The sequence below is a fragment of the Ambystoma mexicanum genome, chromosome 10, assembly GCF_040938575.1.
Source record: "Ambystoma mexicanum isolate Mex_15411 chromosome 10, UKY_AmexF1_1, whole genome shotgun sequence".
Classification (NCBI taxonomy): domain Eukaryota; kingdom Metazoa; phylum Chordata; class Amphibia; order Caudata; family Ambystomatidae; genus Ambystoma; species Ambystoma mexicanum.
Window position 1 is genome coordinate 1,585,957,315 of NC_090932.1, and position 24,569 is coordinate 1,585,981,883.

Genomic DNA, 24,569 nt, shown 5'->3' on the forward strand with positions numbered 1-24,569 from the left:
TACCTTATAGACAAACTTCAGAGAAGAACTTCTCTCAGACCCACTAGAACGGGGAACACTAACTGCCTAAATATCCCCAAATACAAACTTACTACCATCGGGGGCAACAGCTTCATTGTTAAGGCAGCCAGAAGCTGGAACTCACTGCCCCAGGAGTTGAGAGCTGACCAACCATATCCACTTTTCAGGAAAAACTTAATAAAGCATATCACTGCCACCAATCCTTAGCTCCCCATCACCCTCTCCCTGAGGACACTATCCTGCAATCAAGAAACAGTATATCTTGCTATACTCTTTCTTTATGTAAATACTGCAGCCCATGCATTTGTAACCATATAAGTTTTATATCCTAGTGCTTGCACCCTTGCTCCAGCCCTATTGTTCATATTGTATATATCCTGTCATCATGCAATATTGCTTCAGTCCTATTGTTCATATTGTATATATCCCGTAATCATGCAAACTTGCCACAGTCCTATTGTTCATATTGTATATATCCTGTCTGTAACCTGTGTATACGTAATCATGTAAGCCTTGCATTTCCTTGTCAATGCGCCCTTTTACTTACGAGTCTGGTGCGCTTAACAAATGAATAAACAAACAAACAAACAAACAAACTTCATAACGTGCCAGATGCGGAGTCCATAGCAGCAAAACTTAACATTTAAGCCCTCCGGTCGCGCGCGACAAGATTTTGCACGTCTCGCATCTGTAAATGAGCGCCAACGTTTTTGCTGCCACGGGTAAGCTGACTAACCACCTTCACGTTATACACAATTGTGTTCATAACTATGATGTCTTCTACTGTGAGTGCATACCTGCCTAACCTTTGGATTTAGACCAGAGACTCTGGGTTTTTACTCTATTCTCTGGTTCTCCAGGAACAGCGTGGAGTCTCCGGGTTTTTCATGGGGGAGAAAATACACCACCTGCAGTCAGTTGCCAGCCTAACATCCTCGCTGGCACCCCCGCCCTGCCCCCGCCATACCTGCCGACTTGCTGAGTGAGTCTCCTGCTGTAGACTCGTTGTGGGCTGCGGTGCTGTCCCTACGTGTGTGTACATGTGTGACCCATCCATCATCCAGCCCCCCTCCCTCGGAGTTGGCCCTTGCTTCGGCTCATGATCTGCTGCTTGCAGCGTGTCAGTCATGTGAGCCATCCCCAGGAGCCTCAAAGTCTTCATTCAAGGTGACAAAAGCAAAATAACACTATGCTCTGCTTGCCTGTCTAGTCTTTTGAACCACCTGAAGGCCATGCTAAGTTTAAAGCTTTTAATCAGTGTCTTGCTATTGCCGCTGCTATATACAGTGAAACGTGGACCCATACCAGCCATTAGCTTTCACCCGCTGCCCTTTATGACCCTTTAAAAAGCCAATTATTGTCAGCAAAGTTTCAGGACCTGAACTCGTCTCACAACTCCTGAAGCTTTCCAGTAAGCTGATCTCCAAAAACCTTTAAATAATCCTAACGTTTTTTTTTATTAACTGCATTCATTTAAATATTTTATTTTTATTTGAATACTGGTTGCATATAATGAAGTTGTTTTATTTTCTGTTGATATTCTAATGGCAGCTACAATAACTGAGTTTACCTTTTTGGCAGGTGGGTGGGGCTTTGTGTGGCTATGGGTGGGGCATCCGTCTCAGGGTTTTTGATTTTCAAATGTCGGCAGGTATGTGTGAGGGATTACATTTTGGTTTGTTTTCACAAGATTAAGCGCCCGTGACATAGCCAAGACGGGAAACAATACCAATGCATGGAAAAAGGTCAAGAAGGTGTGTTGTAGCACAAGTGTCTTTCTAAAGCAGAAAGCATACATAACCATTGCATTATACTTCCCAGGCAGCTAGGAGAGTTTCCTAAGAAATGCCAGACATGCACGTCCAGCACTTAACAACTAAGGCTCCCAGCACCTCAAGTGCGCACTAGTCTGTGCAGAAGCTAAATAATTACAACATCGACAATCACTTCAAGACTAGTGATATCATGGTAAACTAAACTGCCGTATAAGGCCACATGCCTTAGGCAATTGACACCATTTATGTATCCATCCAGATTATCTAGGAAACTAGATGGTTCCAAACATATAATATTTTTAAAAAAATAAACAGAAATAAAAATGGAAAATTGATTAGTCTACAATAAATACAGAATGCGGCTATTTCAAGAACCCTGATAAGAGTGTGCACCATGTATCCACAGACACCATAGATACCAGAATGATAATGCAACCCTTCTCTTCTCTGACAGGAATTTCTTAGTGTGAACTCTCTGGGTCACCAGCTAAATTCACAGACACCAGCAATATAAATTCAAGTAAATAATCTGACCTGTGAGTATTTTTGGCCCAAAATGTGTGTATGCTCCAAAATTGATTACAAATGAGTTAATATTTGATATCATTGACCCTAGTAGTGATACTGTGCCTTCCAACTTTTACAGGGGCAGGTCGAATATTTCCAACGACCAATGAGAGGTGAGACCATTCCAATTTGACTAATGGTTTTTGGACACAGCGAGAGTGTGACCTACACACAGTCATACCCTATGCCAGACATCTGTATACTCCTTGCATGAAGACAGTCCCGAAGAAGGTGGCAAGAATTAGATAGTCCACCGAAACCCACCATTCTAGTATGTTTGCCAGGAAAGGAGAATTAGCTAGGGAGATAGCTTAATGAATCGCCTGGGTCAAAGGACGGCTTCTTCAGTAGTAGTGTTATTCTGGAAGTTATTAAGCCACCTGGACCATAGCTCTGCAGAATAGAGTCATTAACAAATATGGTAAGATATGAAATCAATTGTGCGTTAGACAGGGGTTCCACGGTAAGAAAGTAATATTCATATTGTTAATTAGCAAGATCATATATATGTTCTATGTACAGCGCTTAGGCGTAAGCGTAATATAAATAAAAGAATCATTATCATCATCATTTTCATCTGAGGAACTCTGCTTCAACTAAAACCCTACTACAAACGTATCAACCAGATTTTAGGATGTTGTACATTGAGTGGGTTTTTCATTTAACGTATTGATAGAGTTAGAATTCGTTTCTGGAGTTTGTTAATTTTTGGCTGAAGATATCTTGGATAGATATAATACTTTCCAAAGAAATAGATTTAGAGGGATTAAGTAAAATCAACAAAAGGGAAACTTGTTTCTTCTTTTGTGGGACAAGTGTGTATACCAGACATACGTCTATTTCTTCTGTTGATTTCTATGACTTAAGATCAAATTGAGTTATAAGAATCCTATTAGTTAATTTGAAGCATTCATTCCAATATTCAGTTATCTGCTTGCATTAAGCTCTCAAACAATAGTTCTGATCATTCAATCTTTGCATGTCCGTTTATAGTAACTCCAACGGCCCTAATATGATATGATATGATTGGTTATTTATAACGCGCTTAATACCCAGAGGTTTCTAAGCGTGGACCTGGGGATCGAACCAGTGTTGCTCCGCGTCGTCTTGCTTCCAAGGTGAGCACATTTACCCTGAGCTATCCTCCCGAGACCCGATCCTGTTAGCAAATATTAAAATGACCCTGTTAAAAGTTCCTGTTGTCATTTGTGGTTGAAAGTTATTTAATATAATGGCAAAATGCACTGGTTTGGGAAATTAGGTTGTAACAAGATATATTACCTATTGCTCCATTAAACTCCTTACAATTCACCATTGGAACTCTCTGCCCACTGAAATCAAGGACAGTCCCACATTGTCCAGCTTCAAGATTGTCCTCAATAATCACTTGCTCTGCCTTGAGACTTACCCTGATCTCTTCATATACATCATCCCTCCACTGTAATCCACTTTGGTGGGAGGGTAGCTCAGGGGAAATGTGTTTGTCTTGGAAACAAGACAACACATAGCAACACAGGTTCAAACCCCGGCTGTGCTTAGAAACCGGAGGGTCTCCCTATTAAGTGTGTTATATAAAAGAGCAATTGACAATTATAATTGCTGTGAACGGCTTGCTGTATAATTCTAGATAACTGTACATGATGTTACTAATGACAACATACTTGAATGATCCATCTTGTAATGTCCCCATTTTATGTTCCCAGCTCCCTTTACATCCTGGTGTATGTAACAACCATTTCAAAATGTTCATTTGTAAAATTCATAGAAATGGAATTGCCATGTCTGTATTATGCCCTTTTTACAATACTTCAGGTCAATGTTTTTTTTCTCGTCTACATAAGTACAAGTATATTTCTCATGCATACAAATATAACAACTTTGTACTCAGCAATGAAGCAGCCTACACGTGAGATCTTTACGCACTAAATATTTAATGTAGTTCGTCCTGAAGAAGGCAGCAACAAATGACTTATGTCTGCCAGAACAATTGGCAACATTAGTTTTGTTTATAATCAGGGTTCCGTCCTACTTTACCTCCTAAATTCAAGCCAATAATCCCAACAATGACAAGGTGGGTTAAACAGCTACACTATGATATTTAATACCACCTGAACTCTTACAATCATGTGTTCAGACTATTGGCAAGAACACCACATTCCACATAGGGGGCCTCTGCTATAGTCTTGCTTGATAAACAGATGGCCAATATGATTACCTTGTGACATTTTATTAATAGAAATTGCTAGATAGAATGAATGTTAGATTTACAAGAAAAAATGTTTTCTTTAAAAATTAAAATCCATTTTTATTTGCCTAAAATAAGTCAGCTCGGAAATTAGAAATATGTTTTGTACCCTAAAATATATTTGAATCCCAACTTCCCAAATATTGATCTGTAGTGGCAAGATTAGAGACCCAACATTTGTGGCTTGTTGTAGGAAGGTTGTGCTATGCTAATTCTCTGCTATTTGAATAATTAATGGCTGCCCCACCAAATTGTGAGTCCTGCTGATTACTTTGAATAATATTTGATATGACTTGGGGCCTCATCATGAGTTGGGCTGTAACCCTTAAATCCAGCGGTAACGCTATTACCACTGCATTTAATGAAATCCGGCGGTAATGCTATTACCGCCGCATTTAATGGTCCGCCGGATCACGTGTACAAATACCACCAGCGCTATTACAGCTGGCAAAGGTACAGCCGGCTGTAATGGAGCTGGCAGTAAAAGCGCCGGCACCTAGTCGCGCTATTACAGAGCCATCAGGAGTCCAGTATAGGAGCTATTAGCGACAGAAAACTGGTGGAAATCCGCCGAAAATACCCCTAGCCAAATGCTGGAGCTAAAAGACCACAGGAGACAGCAAAAGTGCCAAGGTGAAACCAATCAAATCAGAGGCCTACAGAGGACCCACCCATGCACGACACACACTTCAAAACACCATGCTACCATTTGGAGCCGGGAGCCTTGACGTGGACATCTACCTTCTGCGCCTGGAGCTACAGAGGCCAGCCAACCAGGCCAGGGCCCTGGGAGCACAGGGGGTAGTGGGGAAGAGGAGAACAGTATCACCAGCAAGGCAGGCAGCCATCCCCAGGGTCAGGCCAACACCCTGGGCCCTGACTGATGGGCAGTTGGTGACCGAGTATAGGCTGGACATGGCAACCATCACACAGTTACTGGACACAATCCAGGCAGACATAGGCAGCTGTATGGCTATCAGCACTGCAGTGCCCCCGCTCGTGTAGCTTGTGTCCGTGCCACAATACCTTGGGACTGGCAGCTACCAACACACCGTTGCCATGATTCATGCCATGGCCCAGTCCACCCTCAGTGTCGTGCTGGGACAGGTGCTGGATGCACTGCTGCTCCATGTCAATGAGCACATTGCATTGGCAGCCACACATGCACAGGTGAAACAGCTGAAGGGCCATTGCCATGCCATTGGACAAGACATGAACGTCATAGCAGCCGTGGACTGCACACATGCACCCAGGTTACATGATGCGGTGTACAGAAAACTTAGGAATTACCATTCCATGAATGTGCAGATGACATGTAGACCTGACCTAACCCTCAGCCACTGCTGTACCCGCTATCCAGGATACACCCACGACTCCATAAACCAGTGAAATAGTACCTTGCCACCGTACATGAAAAGGCACCGAGCCCTCAACACATGGATGCTGAGTGAGTACAAATGAAGTCCGAAATGCATGTCAAATGACATCTGATGGGGGGTGGAGACACACAGTGAAATCCATGCATGCCAGCAGAAGACATAGGCAGCACTAGCACAGCAACCTTCCCATGCTGTCCCTTTCGCGAGAACCCATGGACACGTGGACACATCAGAATATAACCAGTCTGTATGGCAAAGACACGTGGGAGCACAGTCAGATATGGAAGGCCAACTACCACAATGCATCCTGTGTGTGTCACAGTGTTGCTCCCCACCCTGACACACCATAGACATCCCACCCTGGCCACCCGACAGTCATGTCAATGGTGCCCATAAGTAGGCACATCAACAACAACACAACAGACAAGTTGCTTGACTCACGACAATGAACATCCCTGAAACAATGAGTCCTGATTGGCCAATCACATCCCAGGATAAGTGTACATAATAGTTTAAATCGGCAAATGGAACACCACCCAAAGGGAATGCCAATGACACATGGCCGAGCAACATGTTGCATGCACATGCAGATGCAAGGGTCCCCTCATCCAGCGACAAGGGACAGACCTAATACATCTAGACACGTGTCCATATGACAAGTAGTGCATATGAACCACATGAGTGTGATACACATGAAGACTCATACATCGAAGACACAGCTGCATGTCGACCTCAGACCATGCATGTCCTGCAAGACGCATTGTGCATGGCAACATAGCAATGAGATAGCAGGACCTCTTCAACACAAACTTGATTCTGCTGCCAATGTCACTGATTACTGAGCCTTGTGCACCAACTGTACCAACCATGTCCTCATACCTGATTTCCCTCCCCTGCAGGTGATTCATGATGTCCCCAGTACACATGGCTCATGACCCCTATGCGTCATCCACACACTCAAGCTGAGCGGGTATACATCATTGCGCATGGACGTACACATATATGCGTTGAGAGGGCATTAGGACTGGTGAAGGCACACTATGCTGCACAACATTTGCTGTTTCAGGAATGTCCAATGCCCCCCGATGCCGATGTGCAGCCACCTAGGGATGGAAGTCAAGATGATGATGTGTCCGAAGCTGGTGCATGTGTACACAGGGATGGGGTAGGGAGGGGAGGTTGGCCAGACAGGGCTTGATTGATAATTGACTCAGATACGGTTGATGGGTACATGTAACACATATCACCTCTACATTAAAGAGCACATGATCACAATCATGAATGTCCATGCTTTGTATGATTTTGGAACGTGATTTATTAAATGTTTGACAATCTCCCAGTGAACTCCCCAGCACACAATCCCTCCACCCCCCCAGTGAACTCCCCAGCACACAATCCCCCTGATCCCCCCAGTGAACTTCTCGGCACACAATCCCCCCACACCCCCAGTGAACTCCCCAGCACGCAATCTCCCCACTCCCCAGTGAACTCCCCAGCACACAATCCCCCCAGCCCTCCAGTCAACTCCCCAGCACACAAACCCCCCTGATCCCTCCAGTCAACTCCCCAGCACACAAACCCCCCTCATCCCCCCAGTGAACTCCCCAGCACACAATTCCCCCAGCCCTCCAGTCAACTCCCCAGCACACAATCCCCCCAGCCCTCCAGTGAACTCCCCAGCACACAATCCCCCTCCCCCAGTGAACTTCTCAGCACACAATCCCCCCACACCCCCAGTGAACTCCCCAGCACGCAATCTCCCCACTCCCCAGTGAACTCCCCAGCACACAATCCCCCCAGCCCTCCAGTCAACTCCCCAGCACACAAACCCCCCTGATCCCCCCAGTGAACTCCCCAGCACACAATCCTCCCTCCCCCCAGTGAACTCCCCAAAACAGTGCAGGTAGGTGCATGTTCTCAGGGCCTCCAAAAACTGTGCCATGTCCATCTATGATGGTTGCGGGCGCTTTCCAAGTCTGGAGCCCTCTGGTGAGCGGGCTCTCAGGTTACACATTGAACAGAGCCTAGGTGAAGACTCCAGGGACCCCTCTGTGGGCGTAATAGAGGTCGATGGGATGGCTCCGGTGACCTGCAGCTGCTGGCAGAGAAGGTTGTTAGATTCCCTTGTCTGCTCTGCATGCGCAGATAGTCCCACGCACAACTCCCGTAACCTTTGCCCGAAACCTGTCATGGCCTCGGTGCATCCCTTCACCACTTTCCGGATCCGCGCGTTGTATCGGGCCATGGACTTAGTGGTATCCCTTTTGGCTCCGCTGATGGCCTTGATGTGGCGGTTGTGCACTTTGGCCATGGACTCTATTTTCGCCTGCTTGGCCTCAATTACATCCAGACGTGCCATCACGGCAGCTCCCGTGATCAATGGTACTTCGAGTGTTGAGTGGACCGGGATGACAGCTATGCGCTGCCTGGAAGGGGGGCCGTAAGGGGACATGTTGGGAGTTTGGATGGGGCTGCTGCGGTCCGAGTACCTATCCTCTGGGGTACCATATGGTGGTGTATCAACATCAGGCTCTGGTGTGAAGACACAACGAACACGCACACGTGGGGTGTGTGCATCCTGTGCAACAGGCTCTGGGCTTCCATGAGGTGTGGCCATTCCTTCTGTCTCACTGCGTCTGGGTGAGGTCAACAGTTCAGGTTGACGTGCAGCTGTTGCTGTCTGTCACTCATCAGGCTCAGACCCACTGGTGGCTCCCTCTACATCCAGTGTTTGCATGATGGCTTGGGGTGAATGAGGCGCTGTCCCCCTGTGGTCTTGTGGGTGCTGCAGCCATCTGGTTGTGCTACGGTGTGGTGACGTGGGATGGGTCCGGCATTGTGTTGTTTCCGGGCGGCCCCTTTGCAGGGTGTTGGTGCTGGAAGAAGCGCGCTGCCTCGGGCGCCATGATGTAGTAGCCTCCTCACCGGCATTGTCGGCCTGTGGTGATCGCTGTGTCCCTGTGGCGTACATAGGGTGTGGTATGAGTTCAGGGCAGCCTATATAAGTGTCATGCATATCATGACTTCTATGGGTTTGTAGGCCCATTCAATTGGTTTCCCAGCACCTAGAGCCATCTCACACATCCTGATGGTAGCAGTTTGCTTGCATCCTTCTTCTCTGCAGTAAGTTAATTACTTTCAGGCAATTCCAACAGAACTCACAAAGCTTCTCTTCTTCTTCTGATCTGGGTTGTGATGATAACTTGTTAGATCTAACACAATGCCCGAAGAAATGGTTATATAGAGGTGCCATGATTGGAAAAAAAATATTCTTAAGGAATTGGAAAACTGCTACTACCTTACACAAAGATGTTTGGTTTCATGAAATGCATAGTCTGGCTGATGTGGAAAAGTTTTTATACAAAAGACAAGACAAGAAAATGCTATTTAATAATATATGGGGGAGATTTCTTTCAATATACTGAAAATGACAATTGAATATGTTCGGATGTGAATTCTACGATTGGGGGCTGGGATGGAATTTGTGTTCAGTGATTTGTAATCTTGTATATAGTTTATTTTTGTATCACCTTGATGTTTTTAATGTATTGTTGTATTGTTAAAATTGAAAATAAAATTTTTTTTAAAAAAAGAATAAAGGTTCTAGACACATCAGAAAAAAACAAAAAAAAACAAATCTTCTCTCCTTTAGGCTGTGGGCAGTTTCATCTCTTGCATTCTTGCAGAGCCCCTCTGGGCTGTGTTCTTCTTGTGGTAGGTCACCCGCGTTTGGTTGCTTTATGCTCCTCCCGTGAAGTTCTGTCTTTTCTCTGGGCCATACAGTTTCTCTCTTGGCCAATTCAGGTTCTCCCACTAATTCCGATTCCCCCTCTTCGGAATATGCGTTGTCTCCATTGCACCGATAAGAAGACCATGATCAGGAAAAGAAGTATTTAGTACGCTGACCCGGATATATCTTGAAGATGTGACACGTTTTCATGGACTCAATACCTAAGTGTACAGAAAGGCCACTTCATGGACAGCACAGACTCCTTCATCTTAGTGACATTGGTTCTAGGACTGCCTTCTGTCCTCCTGGTAGGAGTCTGTGAGGGTGAGGGTGGGATGGCCTTCAGTGGGTTTGAGATAGATTCCTGCCCTCTTGGGGTCATAGAGGCCAGGGCGCTATGCCAGACAGGGGACTTCCCATTATACGGCATACGGTGCTACCGCTTGTGTGCCCCAATCTACCAGATTTATGATGTTTAAGAAAGGTGGTGGGGTTAATGGGTGGTACAATCAGTAAAGCATTTGGGTCCCCCTTATTCTCATCTTGGGGGGCTGGAGCCTCCCCCGTAACCCCTCCTTTCCCGTAATAATAAAGTACATTTTTAATTGATACCAACTCGGACAGACCAAACTTTATTACAATTGTGCAACCACTATTTATTAAAGTACAAGATGCACGAAAATATAATCATAACAAAATGAAAGTTAGACATCAGAGTAAAACATAGACACAAACACCATAGACCCGTTATTTCATTAATTTCAGTATTACTGTTCTAAGCTGGAGTGCCTTTCTATATAAGTGTTAAAGGTTTGTAAGAAACTATGTATTCAATAAAAAATAAAACAATTAAAATAAAAATAAGTGTTGAAAGCAGAGGATACCCACAAGTTGTTGCTTAAGACCAAATAATTAAAGGCTGGAAGACATTTGCTCATGTTAATACATTTCAAAATTGGGATCAAATGGTATGCACATACATTAGCATATTTCCACCAAAGTTATACAAAATGTAAACTTGTTTCAGTCTTAGCAAGACAAAAGGGGTAACACATATTTGATGGGTATACTTGTGCCTTAAAAACAACTATCGTACAGACATGAGCATTGTAAAGTTTAAATATGGCTGCTTGCCTACAGACGAAATGGCTAGATACTGCAACGTCATCGGTCAAACCAATTCCACATTTCCCCTTCTCTTAGCACCCAGCTCCATGGGTATCTGATTAATTTCTGATTTGTTAAGAGCCAAACTAGACGACCACAAGTTATGTGCATGCGTGGCTACGAAACAGTATGTTTTTGTCATGATGTAGTCTAAGTTAATGTTAGACAGCACTGGTTTGGTATTCGAAGGAGTGAATTTGAGGGATTTGAGTTACGGGCTGCGCTCATCCAAGAAAGGGAAATCGGTTGGACACCTTATTCCATAGGTTCCTTAAAGCCTGGTGAACAACTGCTAATCCTAATATTTTATGACAAAATTGGTTTTCGACTAATTTTAATTTAATTGGATCTTCAAATCCCCACAGCTCTGCGCCATATGTGCCTAAAGCCATGGGACATGCCGCCTAAATACCCAAGACGATCGGTACTGGCTGGCATCTAAGCACAATGCCAATCTTAACTTATTATGTGCACCAGTACTTTGCAGCATCTTTCTGACAGCAATATTCAAATGTATGTGGTCCCTTAAATTTGTATCAAAGGTAACCCTTAGGTATCTAAAGGACTCTTTGTCCAGGATCTTTTCATCGGGTCAATTGTATAAATAAATCATCTTTTAAGGCGCTGATTTGGCAGTGTTAACTTTTAGATCTAAGGTGGCCATGAAATTCACATTCTAAAGATGAGTTTTTGGAGTGAACACAGTGTCCTTGTGGTGAGGGCCACATCATCTGCACGCGCCAGGACACCAAAACGAGGGACATTCACTTGGCCGTCCAGTAATGTATTCTCAAGCTTGCAGTCTACAGGGAGAAAAACAGAGGTGCCAAAACGCACCCCTGCCTTATGCCTCTACCAACCTTAAGCCAAGTGGTTCAATCTCCTGGACTCACAACTCCAACTGGCATTCAACCGAGGCCCTAACCATGTTTTATGGTGTCCCCTATTGTCGAAGGACCCACCACAACTTTGACATATGTACAGAGTCAAAACCTATGCAAAGGTCCATGTAGGCAACATGTATAGGTTCTTCCTTGATATGTAGAGTTGGCAAGACACAGGTAGAGATGTATAGCCTGATTGGCAGTGCCGAGTCCATCCCAGAATGCCAGTTGAGAGTCGGATAAGATGTTGCGTGATTCCACCCCATCATTAGATAATACATAAGAGTGCGAGAAAAGATCTTGAACGTGCTATCCAGGAAGGATACAAGTCGGTAGTAAGCGTTTGCCTTTCTTATAAATTGGGCACAATGACGTGTCTTTCCAGGAGTTAGAGAAGACATTTGACTCTAACATCATGTTAAAAATATGAAACTAACTAACCAACCAAAAAGAAGCACCATGTTTAAAGAGATGCTCTACTGGGCTCGGAGCTCTGCCAGCTCGCTGTGCTGTGATAGACTTCAGAACATGATCCCAAGAACATCTCATATGGGGGTTAGTGGGCCCTCTTCAGAGATGATGGGAGCATGATTACATACGTGGAACTGAGCTTCCATATCACAGGCATTACATGTTGTGACGTGTCTGAGTACAGTGCAGTACTCAGACACGAAGCACCCAAGCATCCACTGAGGCAGTGCATACTGATTCCCACCTGCAATCGAAAGAGGACATGTTCTCCTATATTTGCAGTAGTGCCCCTGAACATGACGGATCAGGCAGAATGAGATTGGGGAGCGATGCATCGCATTTGTAGATCTTAAGCACCTACGTGTTTGATCATTCTTGCTGAATCAGAGAGGGTGGCCTTTTCCCCAATACGCCTGGTGGGCAATAGACCCATATTATCGCCCCAATGTAAGAACTGCTGGATGAAGAGCTTCTGCTAGCACTCACCTCTGGAAGCCTGGAGCAGAGACACTGCCAGCTTTACAGTGCTGGCTGCCAACACTGGCATATAAGTAGTGATCTGCCTGACAGTGTCCTGTATGGCGCTTCTCAATGTCGGGGCAGGTGGAAGCAGTAATGTTGTGAAAAACCCCATCTTGGATTCTTAAAAACATGCAAAAATGATTCAGTTATGATGACTCCTTAGTCTGGGTTAGACTCTGGGAATCATCTGTGCATAGTTTGGAGGAGGCAGAGAGAGATGGCATCCTGCCAGCTCATGGCTTCATGTAGCTGTTGAACAGATGAGGAAAGAATTGACCCAATAAGGTTCTTGGGTGGAAGAGAGAAAACAATCTGATCTGATTTGAATTGAGCTGGTAAAGAGGTTTAGCAACTCAAGTCCAAACCTCTGGAGGGCTTCAGAGTGCCCTGCAGTGCCCCTCATGTGGGTGAGACCTCCCCTCTATGCTCACTGCTTATCTTTCACTTAACTACAGAGTCCTTACTATGTGGCAGCCTGATTGCTCTTAGCCCTAACCCCATGATGTAGCCCCCTGTAACATGAGGTGAGGCTTTGCCAGTCTGTGTAATCACACCTATTTCTCATATGCTGCCCGATGTAGCCGCCTGTAACATGAGGTGAGGCTTTGCCAGTCTGTGTAATCACACCTATTTCTCATATGCTGCCAGATGTAGCCGCCTGTAACATGAGGTGAGGCTTTGCCAGTCTGTGTAATCACACCTATTTCTCATATGCTGCCAGATGTAGCCGCCTGTAACATGAGGTGAGGCTTTGCCAGTCTGTGTAATCACACCTATTTCTCATATGCGGCCTAATTTAGCCCCCTGTAACACGGGGCGAGGCTTTGCCAGTATGTGTAATCACACCTTTTTATGGCTGTTATCTATGTGTATCCTCGTACTTCAGCAATGTGCCATGCACTTTCTGTAACTAGCGCCTAGATGCCTCAGGGCTTTGTGCTCTGAAATAAATGCAAAAAAATAAATAAATAGCGTGACATAATGAATAGTGTGGGATGCTGTAGAAGGTTCTAATAGGATGTGTGCTGAGTAGACATGTTGAGCAATGTACTTAAGGCATCACCTGTCAGGAAGAGGAAGGTGAACTCAGCACCTATGCCAGAACTGAACCCAATTGGTTTAGTGTGTTTGAAGGTTTTTCTATGCATTGCCCGCATGGGGGATCAGTAAAATAATCCAGAAACGCCAATAAATTATGTTCCAGATAACAATCCTGTGAATTCAGTTCCAGCTGTTCTGTTCCATGTGACTGGCAGTGTATTCTCAATAATGTGGGTTTCAGGGGAGGAGCAAGGCGGGGGCGGGGGGAGGGAGGAACGGGGTCCGGGGCATGTTTCAAGAACATATATCTATGGAAACCCTAAATTGTGAGCAGATTTGCATGTCGGGGGCTGCACCCCAGCACTGCAGGGGATTTATTTACAGAGCGTGTTGAGAGACTTAGCCAGAGGTCCTTTCACATGATAAAGCCGCGCCCTGCTCTGCTGCCACCATGTGCGCGACTCCTCTCCTCCTCGCGATGGCCATGCTCTGCTCATGTAAGTGTGCACCACGTGTGACAGCAATTCCTATAATAACGTGTTCATACTTTTTTGTTCTCTTTGCTCGAGGGTGACGTTCTACTATAATTTATAGTAACACTTGCACACTCCTTGCACGGCTCTTGGTCTCATGCTGTGATTCTTCTGCTCGTGTTCCAGGTGCTGTGGCTCCGTTTTCCTTGACTCAGGAGCCCTCTGCCTCTGTGACCCCAGGACAGACTGTGAAACTGACCTGCACCAGGAGTAGCGGCGTCATTAGCAGCTACTCTGTCTCCTGGTACCAGAAGAAGCCCGACGCTGCTCCGAAACCTGTCATGTATTGGATTAATAACAGACCATCGGGGGTGCCTTCTCGATTCTCTGGTTCCTATGACACTACCCCAAACGCAGCGTATCTGACGATCACTGGAGCAGAGGCTGAGGACGAGGCGGAATATTACTGTCTGTCGCGTGATGACACTGGGATTTGCACAGAGACACTGAGCCTATGGGGAACTGAGACACTAACCTCCGTGCTCTTTCTACCGCGCTCTCCAGCTGCAGCACAGCCTTGTGTGTCTATCACACTGTGCCACAGTCTGCCGGTCCTCTGCTTGCCTGACTGCACAGCTCTGCTGTCTGGATATTGTTCAGTTTTATTTATATGAAAATCTTTCAGGCACAACCGAAAGACAACGCTCCATAAATCGCAAGATCAATAAAGCAACAATGTGTGAAAGTAAGAGACACACATCATTTAACTATAATACATGACATCTACATCATTAAAACAAGCATTAAATACGCTCTTAAGTGCAATACACGTCATCCAATAACAACAAAGGAGTTTTATTTCGGAAAAAATAAACATTTCCATAAAAGAATACAACATATAAACCTTAAAATAAGATGATATTTCAGTAAAATGCGTCACATGCCGTTATCAACAAAAAAGACAACACTGCGTTATCATCCTAGAAGCCTGTGGAACAGTCTGACACCCTGAGGGCAGTTACACGCTGATTGGCCAGAGCAAAGCACACAGGCACATCTGCTAATAGCAACTGACCGCAGGGCACAAAGCCCACATCCTTCAGTAATACGATCATTCCACACCTCCCTGCTGGGCTGATATCAGAAAAATAGACATTTACATACAAGCAAAAACATTAAGATAGAATGATATCCTTAAGAGGCACCACACATCATTAAGAGAAGTGGAAGGGGCCTTAGTTTAGTTTAGTTTATTCATTTGTAATGCACACCAGACCAAGAGGTATCAGGGCGCAGCAGTACAGGTAATGAGAAGCTTGATTAAAAGGTTAAAAAATAGGCAGGATAGTATAAAACAAAGTAGCGCATATGCAATATGTACTGGTGGGGAGATTGCAGTTTAGCAAAAATATACAACGAATATAGTATACAACAGTGGTGCCAGTTATTGACAGAATATACAGCAAGTATACAGCAAATATATAACAACGTTATTAGCAGAAGATACATCAATATACAACAGTGGTGCCAGAGTGAGAGCATGGCTAAGGATAGCGGTGCGCTATTAGGTGTTGTTCGACGTAAGCCAGTTGATGTAACTTAGTCTGAACTTTGGGAAGGATTGATCTTCTCCAATGTGGTGAGGTAGGGAGTTCCATAGTTGGGCAGCTTTGACATGAAAGCCGTTGCCACCGACTCTGGATAGCCTAAATCTGGGTATGGTGATACAGTTGGTATTGGTAAGTCTTGTGGTTCTGTTGGGGGTTCTTCTTTGAAATCTGTTGATGAGATAGCTAGGGACAGCATTATTCAGTGCCTTATGTGTCAGGGAGGCTGTTTTTAAGTGAATCTTGTTGAGTGTAGAGAGCCAATTGTTTTGGCGCCTTATTGCTGAGATATGTGATTTTTTGGGATGCCCAAAGCCGCTCTTAGAGTGTTATTTTGAAGGATTTGAATTTTTTGGATGATAGTTTTGTTGGCAGTAATGTAGAGTGCATTGCAATAGTCGAGCCTAGATAAGATCAGGGCTCTAGCCCGGGTAATGCAATTATCATCCAAAAGAAAGCTTTTGCCCGATCTGATCAGCTTACAGGTGTAGGCTGTGGCAGAGGCCATGGTGTTGACTTGTTTGGTCAGGGATAGGGTGGAGTCGAGGTAAAAACCTAGAGTTTTTACCTCCTTGGCTACCTTAATAAGATTACCGCCAATGATGAAGGAAGAGTAGGCCTGTCCTAGTTTTTTTAGGTTAGTGTGGGTGCCCAGGATGATGAGTTCCGTTTTTTCATCATTCAGGCATAGACCGTGTGGGGCCATCCATGCCTGGATGATGAGATACACCCTATTCACCAGGGCCAAATCCGCTCTATAATCCCCGGAAAAGAGGGAGGAGAATCTGGGTATCATCTGCATAGTTGGTGTAGGTGATAACGAGAAGATCCAGATCATCGAAGAGGGGCTTGGTGAATATGTCACCACACGCGATGGGAATGGGGTCTTCTGCCGCAGAAGGAGCAAAACCCTCATGGTTCTGTCGCTCAGGAAGGATTCAATCCATGTTACAGCCTCTTTTGAAAAGTTAGCAGCAGATTCCAGGTGTCTACATAAGAACCTGTGATCCACCAGGTCGAATGCAGCTGAGAGGTAAAGAAGAAGGAGGAGGGCCATTTTCCCCTTGTCTCTCAACTCATCGATCTGTGCCTTCAAGTCAATGAGGGCAGTCTCTGTTCCATGTTGGGGACAGAAGCCTGATTGACGTGCTCCTAGGAGTTTATGGGATTCCAGGAATGTTTTAATCTGGAGATAAGCGATCTTGTCTAGGATCTTGAGCAGGAATTGTACAGTTGTAATGGGTCGATAATTGGTGGGTATGAGCGGGTCTAACATTTGTTTTTTTAGTAGTGGGAGCAGCCAAGATTGTTTGAGATTGGAAGAGACAGTACCAGATGCAAATTAGGCGTTGATCAGTTTGGCTATGAATGGGGCCAGGTCTCTAGCAGAGTCTTTTATGAGTTGAGCAGGGCAGATGTCTCCCTGACAGTCGGAGGGCTTAAGTGAGAGAATTACTTTCTTTACTCAGCCTAATAACACATTTGGAACCCCAGGGGCAGCTGCAAGATGATTGGCCAGGGCAAAGCAACGAGGCGCATCTGGAAATAATATCAGAACCTGAAAAGCTGCCCAGTATTACACAAAGGCGCAATGCCTCTGGAATGGGATAATTGCGCGCAACCTTACTGTATTATATACAGGACTAAGCAATAAGTTGAAACAGAGCTTTAACCTCACCTGAGCATCAAGGGTCACTTGTTATCAGTGAGGCTATCGTGTTCACTTACCGGCTGTAACCTTTAGCAGTAACTTACCCATAGGCAGTCTTCACAGGACTACCTCATGCCATGAATCGCCCAGGAAGTATAGTGTGGTAGAGCTTAAGTGGTGCAAATGGCACGTGATCTCTTGCCACTGCTGTGCTTTCTTCCCAGGCTCCCCTCAGCTCTGAATCACGTTTTAAGATGACACCTGGCATAGACTGGCAAGGCCAGAGAACCATTATGCCAATGTTCTAAACCTAGTCTTATGAACTCTTAATTGACGAAGACCAACCAATGTAATTTAGTTGCACCTCTCCTATAGGTCTAAAAATAAATTAGCAGCCACAAGGCTTTCTTCAACAGGCAGGAAGCTCGGAACACTGTCATTCTTACTTGCAAAAAGCCAGAGTGACAAGCTTTGTGATGGCCGCCAATGCCTTCTGGCTGGCTCCTGCCCCCTCCAGCCGTATTGCATAGAAAAACTAGAACACTTACTTACCTTCACGTAGGACCATCTATCCTGTCTCTGCTACTCATCTGTTTGTGCTGTGTGACCACCACAGAAAGGAAAGTGGGTCTACCTAGAGCGCTCTTCTCTAGTAACATTGTGCGCCATCCAGGGGTGGACTGGGAACCAAAGGAGGAACCGGAAATAATTTTGCAAGTGGAAAAAAGGTAGCAGACGTCACTCTCTAGAAAGAACTGGGCATGATAACCTGTTCTGTGTTTTTCTTCCCACTTTGAGAGTCCGCAGCCATCGCTTTTTGTTCACTGTACTTTTCACAAAGGAGGAATAACTATTTGCATATCAGTCTTTGTCCCGCCCACACGGGGAGTCCAGCACCGAAATGCTAGGAAAACCTCCTTTGAACACGAGTACCAACAGCAACCCCAGACTCGTATTTCAGCCTTGTTGGGCCTCATCAGTGAGGTGGAGCTGGGCCTCTCTGAGCACCGTGAGCAAGGGGGCCACGTCCAGGTTTGCCCAGGTAACTTAGGCTGGCCAACTACAAGTTCCTTGCAAAAATACAAAAAAGTTAGCAGGCACTCGTCTCTAGAAAGAACATGGCATGATAACCTGTTCTGTGTTTTGTTCCCACTTTGAGAGTCCGCAGCCTTCGCGTTTTGCTCACTGTGCTTTTCACAATGGAGGAATATCCACCTCTTTTTAATGTTGAAAGTGGCCCCATACTACACATTTTCAGCAAGTCCAATCCTTTTCCTATGAGAAAATGTGGAAATAAAATAGGTTACCACACAAAGAGCCCCAGGGTGCGGGGGGCCTACCAGTAAATCTCCAGAGTTCCCTATCGGTCAGTCCACACCTGCCCAGGGTGCAGAGGCCTACCAGTACATCTCTATTTTTTTTAAGACAATTTTTATTGGCATTTGTACATCATGCATTACAGGTTATTTCTTCATAATTATCATTGCAATGCCTTTTTTCCCCTTTCCCCTTCGATATTACAACTTCAACAACGTATAAACAATTAACAACAACTGTCTTCATTTATTCAGTCACATTATTTGCTGTATGTTACGGGGGGTGCCGATCCAGACCATTCTACTAGTTACTCATGGGACGGAACTTTGAGGTCAGGACTTTCGTTCAGTTTCTTTTGTTCTGTGGTGTTCGTGTGAGCTTAGTTGTTCAGGGGGGCAAATCATCAGATGGGAGAAACATATCTCTGATCAGGGCTTTCCATGCTTCATATGTGATGTTGACATCTCCATCGCTTCCGGCTGCGCCCACCCCCCAGGCCTCTGTCTCCGCTGCCACCCACCTTTCCATTTCCCTCTTCCACATTGCATATTGCGCGCCCCCTTTTGTTTTCCATGCCATTGCTATCATCCTCTCAGCCAATATGCACGCCATGCTCATGAATTTATTTATGTGTTTGATCTTACTTAGTCTAGGGTAAGTGCCCAGGAGGCATTCTTTTGGGGACCATTCATATCTGGTGATTCCAGCTTTCCTGCACTCCTGCTCTATTTTGGTCCAAAACTTTTGTGCTCTCTCGCACCTCCAAAACATATGCATTAGGTCGGCCTCTCCCCTACCACACCATGGGCAAGTTGATCTGGTTTGTTTATTGAAGCTTGCCACCCTCCTGGGGGTCACATAGGTTCTGTATAGGACGTTCATCTGTATTAATCTGAATCTAGCATTCCTAGACACTTCTTTAGATCAACACTCTTTTCCATTCTATCTCTGTGATATCTACACCCAGATCATTTTTCCATTTGGCTTTCAGTGTGGTGGTGCGGGGGTTAGGCCTGTCATTTTGTTGGGCGTATAATCTCGACACTGGCCTCCAGCCATCGCTCAAGTTGTATAATTCTGTCATCAGGGGGTTAGCTACTGGTTCCTCTGGTCATTCATCCCAATTTGTTCTAGCTGCGTGTTTAATTCTGTGATACCATAGGAATTGCCCTCTTGGTACCCCCTCTTCCTCATGTAATGAGCCCAGCTCTCTTAATGTTCCGTCTTCATATATGTCTCCCCAAGTATATAGGCCCAGTCTTTCCCAGTATCTGATGGTGGCGAGATCAGTAGTGACCATTCCTGACTCCGCCATTATAGACATTTCATGTGTGTAGGGGTGCGCCAAGTGTAAGACTGTTTTAACCCTGCTTCACACTTGTCTGCCAAGTGTTGGTAGCATGGGGTCTAGTACCCTGCAATTTTGCAGGGGCCATAAGATCTCTTTCAGATGCAATGGTGCAACCAATTCTCTTAGCAGTCTCGTTTCCCCAGTTAACTCATCCGATAGCCATTTAGTGACATGACTCATTTGTGCCACTAGATAGTATCTTTCAAAGTCCCGGAGTTGTATACCCCCTTCCTTGTGGGGCAGTGTTAGTGTGGACAATGCTAGTTTGTGGCGTGTCTTCCCCAAAAGAAAGTCCCTAACCAGTACTTCTAAGGTGCGAAAGAAGGGTGGTTTGATTTATTAGCAAACATTTTGAAAGTAGTATAGGAACCTCGGCAGTATGATCATTTTGGTGATCGATGCTCTCCCCATCATTGACAATGGTAATTTGGACCAGAACTTCATTGAGTTGCGTAGGCCCTGTATAACAGCCACTGTGTTGTGTTCATGTGTGAGCTCGGGTGTGTGCCTGATTTTCACCCCAAGGTATCTGAACGTGTCTAGTTGCCACTGTATTCCAACTTCTGGTAATTTCTCAGTTCCCATCCCGCTTAGGCCAGCGAGCGGAAACATGCAAGATTTGTGTCTGCTAAATTGTATTCCAGAGTAGCGTGCAAAGTTGTCTAATACTTCTAGAATTATCGGTGCGTTGTGTTTTGGATCCCTCAGGTAAAGTAGTACGTCATCCGCATAGAGTGATATTATGTGGTGTTCCCCTCCTATTTTTATTCTGGCGTCGAAGAATTGCTTTCTAATGTAAATCGCAATGGGCTCCAGTCCCAGGATGTAAAGCATGGGTGATAGTGGACATCCCTGTCTGGTGCCCCTTCTTATGTCCCAGGCCCCCGACACCATCTTCCCTGTTTTCACCCTTGCCTTCGGGTCTTTGTATAGTACCTGCACCCATCTCACAAAGCTCTCTCCAAACCCAAATTCACGTAGGACCTCTACCAACCATTCCAGGTATAAGGAATCAAATGCCTTTATTGTACATCTCTATAGTTCCCTATAGGCCAATCCACCCCTGGCCAGGGGTGCTGAGGCCTACCAGTAAATCTGCAGAGTTCCCTATAGGTCAGTCCACGCCTGCCCAGTGTGCGGCGGCCTACCGGTAAATCTCCAGAGTTCCCTATAGGCCAGTCCACCCCTGCACAAGGTGTGGAGGCCTACCAGTAAATCTCCAGAGTTCCCTAAAGGTCAGTCCACACCTGCCCAGGGTGCGGGGGCCTACCAGTAAATCTCCAGAGTTCCCTATAGGTCAGTCCACACCTGCCCAGGGTGCGGGGCCTACCGGTAAATTTGCAGAGATCCCTAAAGGTCAGTCCACCCCTGCCCAGGGTGCGGGGCCTACCGGTAAATTTCCAGAGTTCCCCAAAGGTCAGTCCACCCCTGCCCAGGGTGCGGGGCCTACCGGTAAATTTCCAGAGTTCCCTATAGGTCAGTCCACCCCTGCCCAGGGTGCGGGGGCCTACTGGTAAATATCCAGAGTTCCCTATAGGTCAGTCAACCCCTGCCCCGGGAGCTCGGGCCTACCAGTAAATATCCAGAGTTCCCTATAGGTCAGTCCACACCTGCCCAGGGTCCGGAGGCCTACCTGTAAATCTCCAGAGTTCCCTATAGGTCAGTCCACCCATGCCCAGGGTGCACAGGCCTACCAGTAAATCTCCAGAGTTCCCTATCGGTCAGTCCACCCTTGCCCAGGGTCCGGAGGCCTACCAGTAAATCTCCAGAGTTCCCTATAGGTCAGTCCACCCTTGCCCAGGGTCCGGAGGCCTACCAGTAAATCTCCAGAGTTCCCTTTAGGTCAGTCCACCCCTGCCCAGGGTGCGGGGGCCTACCGGTAAATTTCCAAAGTTCCCTATAGGTCAGTCCACCCTTGCCCAGGGTCCGGAGGCCTACCAGTAAATCTCCAGAGTTCCCTTTAGGTCAGTACAGCCCTGCCCAGGGTGCACGGGCCTACCGGTAAATCACCAGAGTTCCCTATAGGTCAGTCCACCCCTGCCCAGGGTGCGGGGGCCTACTGGTAAATATCCAGAGTTCCCTATAGGTCAGTCAACCCCTGCACCGGGAGCTCGGGCCTACCAGTAAATATCCAGAGTTCCCTATAGGTCAGTCCACACCTGCCCAGGGTCCGGAGGCCTACCGGTAAATCTCCAGAGTTCCCTATAGGTCAGTCCACCCCTGCCCCGGGAGCTCGGGCCTACCAGTAAATCTCCAGAGTTCCCTATGGGTCAGTCCACCCTTGCCCAGGATCCGGAGGCCTACCAGTAAATCTCCAGAGTTCCCTATAGGTCAGTCCACCCTTGCCCAGGGTCCGGAGGCCTACCAGTAAATCTCCAGAGTTCCCTTTAGGTCAGTCCACCCCTGCCCAGGGTGCGGGGGCCTACCGGTAAATTTCCAAAGTTCCCTATAGGTCAGTCCACCCTTGCCCAGGGTCCGGAGGCCTACCAGTAAATCTCCAGAGTTCCCTTTAGGTCAGTACAGCCCTGCCCAGGGTGCACGGGCCTACCGGTAAATCACCAGAGTTCCCTATAGGTCAGTCAACCCCTGCCCCGGGAGCTCGGGCCTACCAGTAAATATCTAGAGTTCCCTATAGGTCAGTCAACCCCTGCCCCGGGAGCTCGGGCCTACCAGTAAATATCCAGAGTTCCCTAAAGGTCAGTCCACACCTGCCCAGGGTCCGGAGGCCTACCTGTAAATCTCCAGAGTTCCCTATAGGTCAGTCCACCCATGCCCAGGGTGCACAGGCCTACCAGTAAATCTCCAGAGTTCCCTATCGGTCAGTCCACCCTTGCCCAGGGTCCGGAGGCCTACCAGTAAATCTCCAGAGTTCCCTATAGGTCAGTCCACCCTTGCCCAGGGTCCGGAGGCCTACCAGTAAATCTCCAGAGTTCCCTTTAGGTCAGTACAGCCCTGCCCAGGGTGCACGGGCCTACCGGTAAATCACCAGAGTTCCCTATAGGTCAGTCCACCCCTGCCCAGGGTGCGGGGGCCTACTGGTAAATATCCAGAGTTCCCTATAGGTCAGTCAACACCTGCACCGGGAGCTCGGGCCTACCAGTAAATATCCAGAGTTCCCTATAGGTCAGTCCACACCTGCCCAGGGTCCGGAGGCCTACCGGTAAATCTCCAGAGTTCCCTATAGGTCAGTCCACCCCTGCCCCGGGAGCTCGGGCCTACCAGTAAATCTCCAGAGTTCCCTATAGGTCAGTCCACCCTTGCCCAGGATCCGGAGGCCTACCAGTAAATCTCCAGAGTTCCCTATAGGTCAGTCCACCCTTGCCCAGGGTCCGGAGGCCTACCAGTAAATCTCCAGAGTTCCCTTTAGGTCAGTCCACCCCTGCCCAGGGTGCGGGGGCCTACCGGTAAATTTCCAAAGTTCCCTATAGGTCAGTCCACCCTTGCCCAGGGTCCGGAGGCCTACCAGTAAATCTCCAGAGTTCCCTTTAGGTCAGTACAGCCCTGCCCAGGGTGCACGGGCCTACCGGTAAATCACCAGAGTTCCCTATAGGTCAGTCAACCCCTGCCCCGGGAGCTCGGGCCTACCAGTAAATATCTAGAGTTCCCTATAGGTCAGTCAACCCCTGCCCCGGGAGCTCGGGCCTTCCAGTAAATCTCCAGAGTTCCCTTTAGGTCAGTCCACCCCTGCCCAGGGTGCGGGGACCTACTGGTAAATTTCCAAAGTTCCCTATAGGTCAGTCCAACCTTGCCCAGGGTCCGGAGGCCTACCAGTAAATCTCCAGAGTTCCCTTTAGGTCAGTCCACCCCTGCCCAGGGTGCACGAGCCTACCGGTAAATCACCAGAGTTCCCTATAGGTCAGTCCACCCCTGCCCAGGGTGCACAGGCCTACCAGTAAATATCCAGAGTTCCCTATAAGTCAATCCACCCCTGGCGCCATCTTATTTTGAAGTTTCATTTTCTGATGAACGTTTTTGCTCCCAACATGAAGCTGATACTCCCAGGAAAATAATAATGTGTTGCCCCTCGCACTCATTCTGAAATCTAGAAAAAAGAACTGTGGTTGCCAACGAGATGCTGTGGATCGCTGCACCCAACCAGGCCATTACTAAGGTATCAGATCCCAAATTCTCAGAGCGATTTCCAATGGGGTTTTGCCATTATAAAACACTTCTGTGTATCAGGCCCTAGAACTCCCTGGATTGATGTGACCTGCTCCCTGCTCGGGTCCACTGGGGATCTTTCCAATTCTAAAGCACTTGCTACTCATGGGACACCAGGGGCAGCCCCCTGCAGTGCTACTGGAGGGATCCAAGGATCAGTGTAATCAGTCTCATAGGACAGCAGGTAAACCTGTGCTCTAGATCAGG

The 24,569-nt window shown here is 46.7% G+C and overlaps 1 protein-coding gene across 6 annotated transcripts in view; it reads left to right on the plus strand.

Annotated features, from left to right (window-relative positions):
* Positions 1-24,569, plus strand: part of IGLL1 (immunoglobulin lambda like polypeptide 1) — a 1,070,724-nt gene that overhangs the window by 156,319 nt on the left and 889,836 nt on the right. The window contains exons 1-2 of one of the 6 annotated variants that reach the window (XM_069619931.1): positions 14,266-14,299; positions 14,462-14,770. The exons of the other annotated variants lie outside the window; for them this stretch is intronic. Of the exons in view, the coding sequence (XP_069476032.1) occupies positions 14,281-14,299; positions 14,462-14,770 (328 nt within the window). The 5' untranslated portion in view covers positions 14,266-14,280. Of the gene's footprint in view, positions 1-14,265; positions 14,300-14,461; positions 14,771-24,569 lie in introns of those variants that run through there. 6 annotated transcript variants of the gene reach the window in all.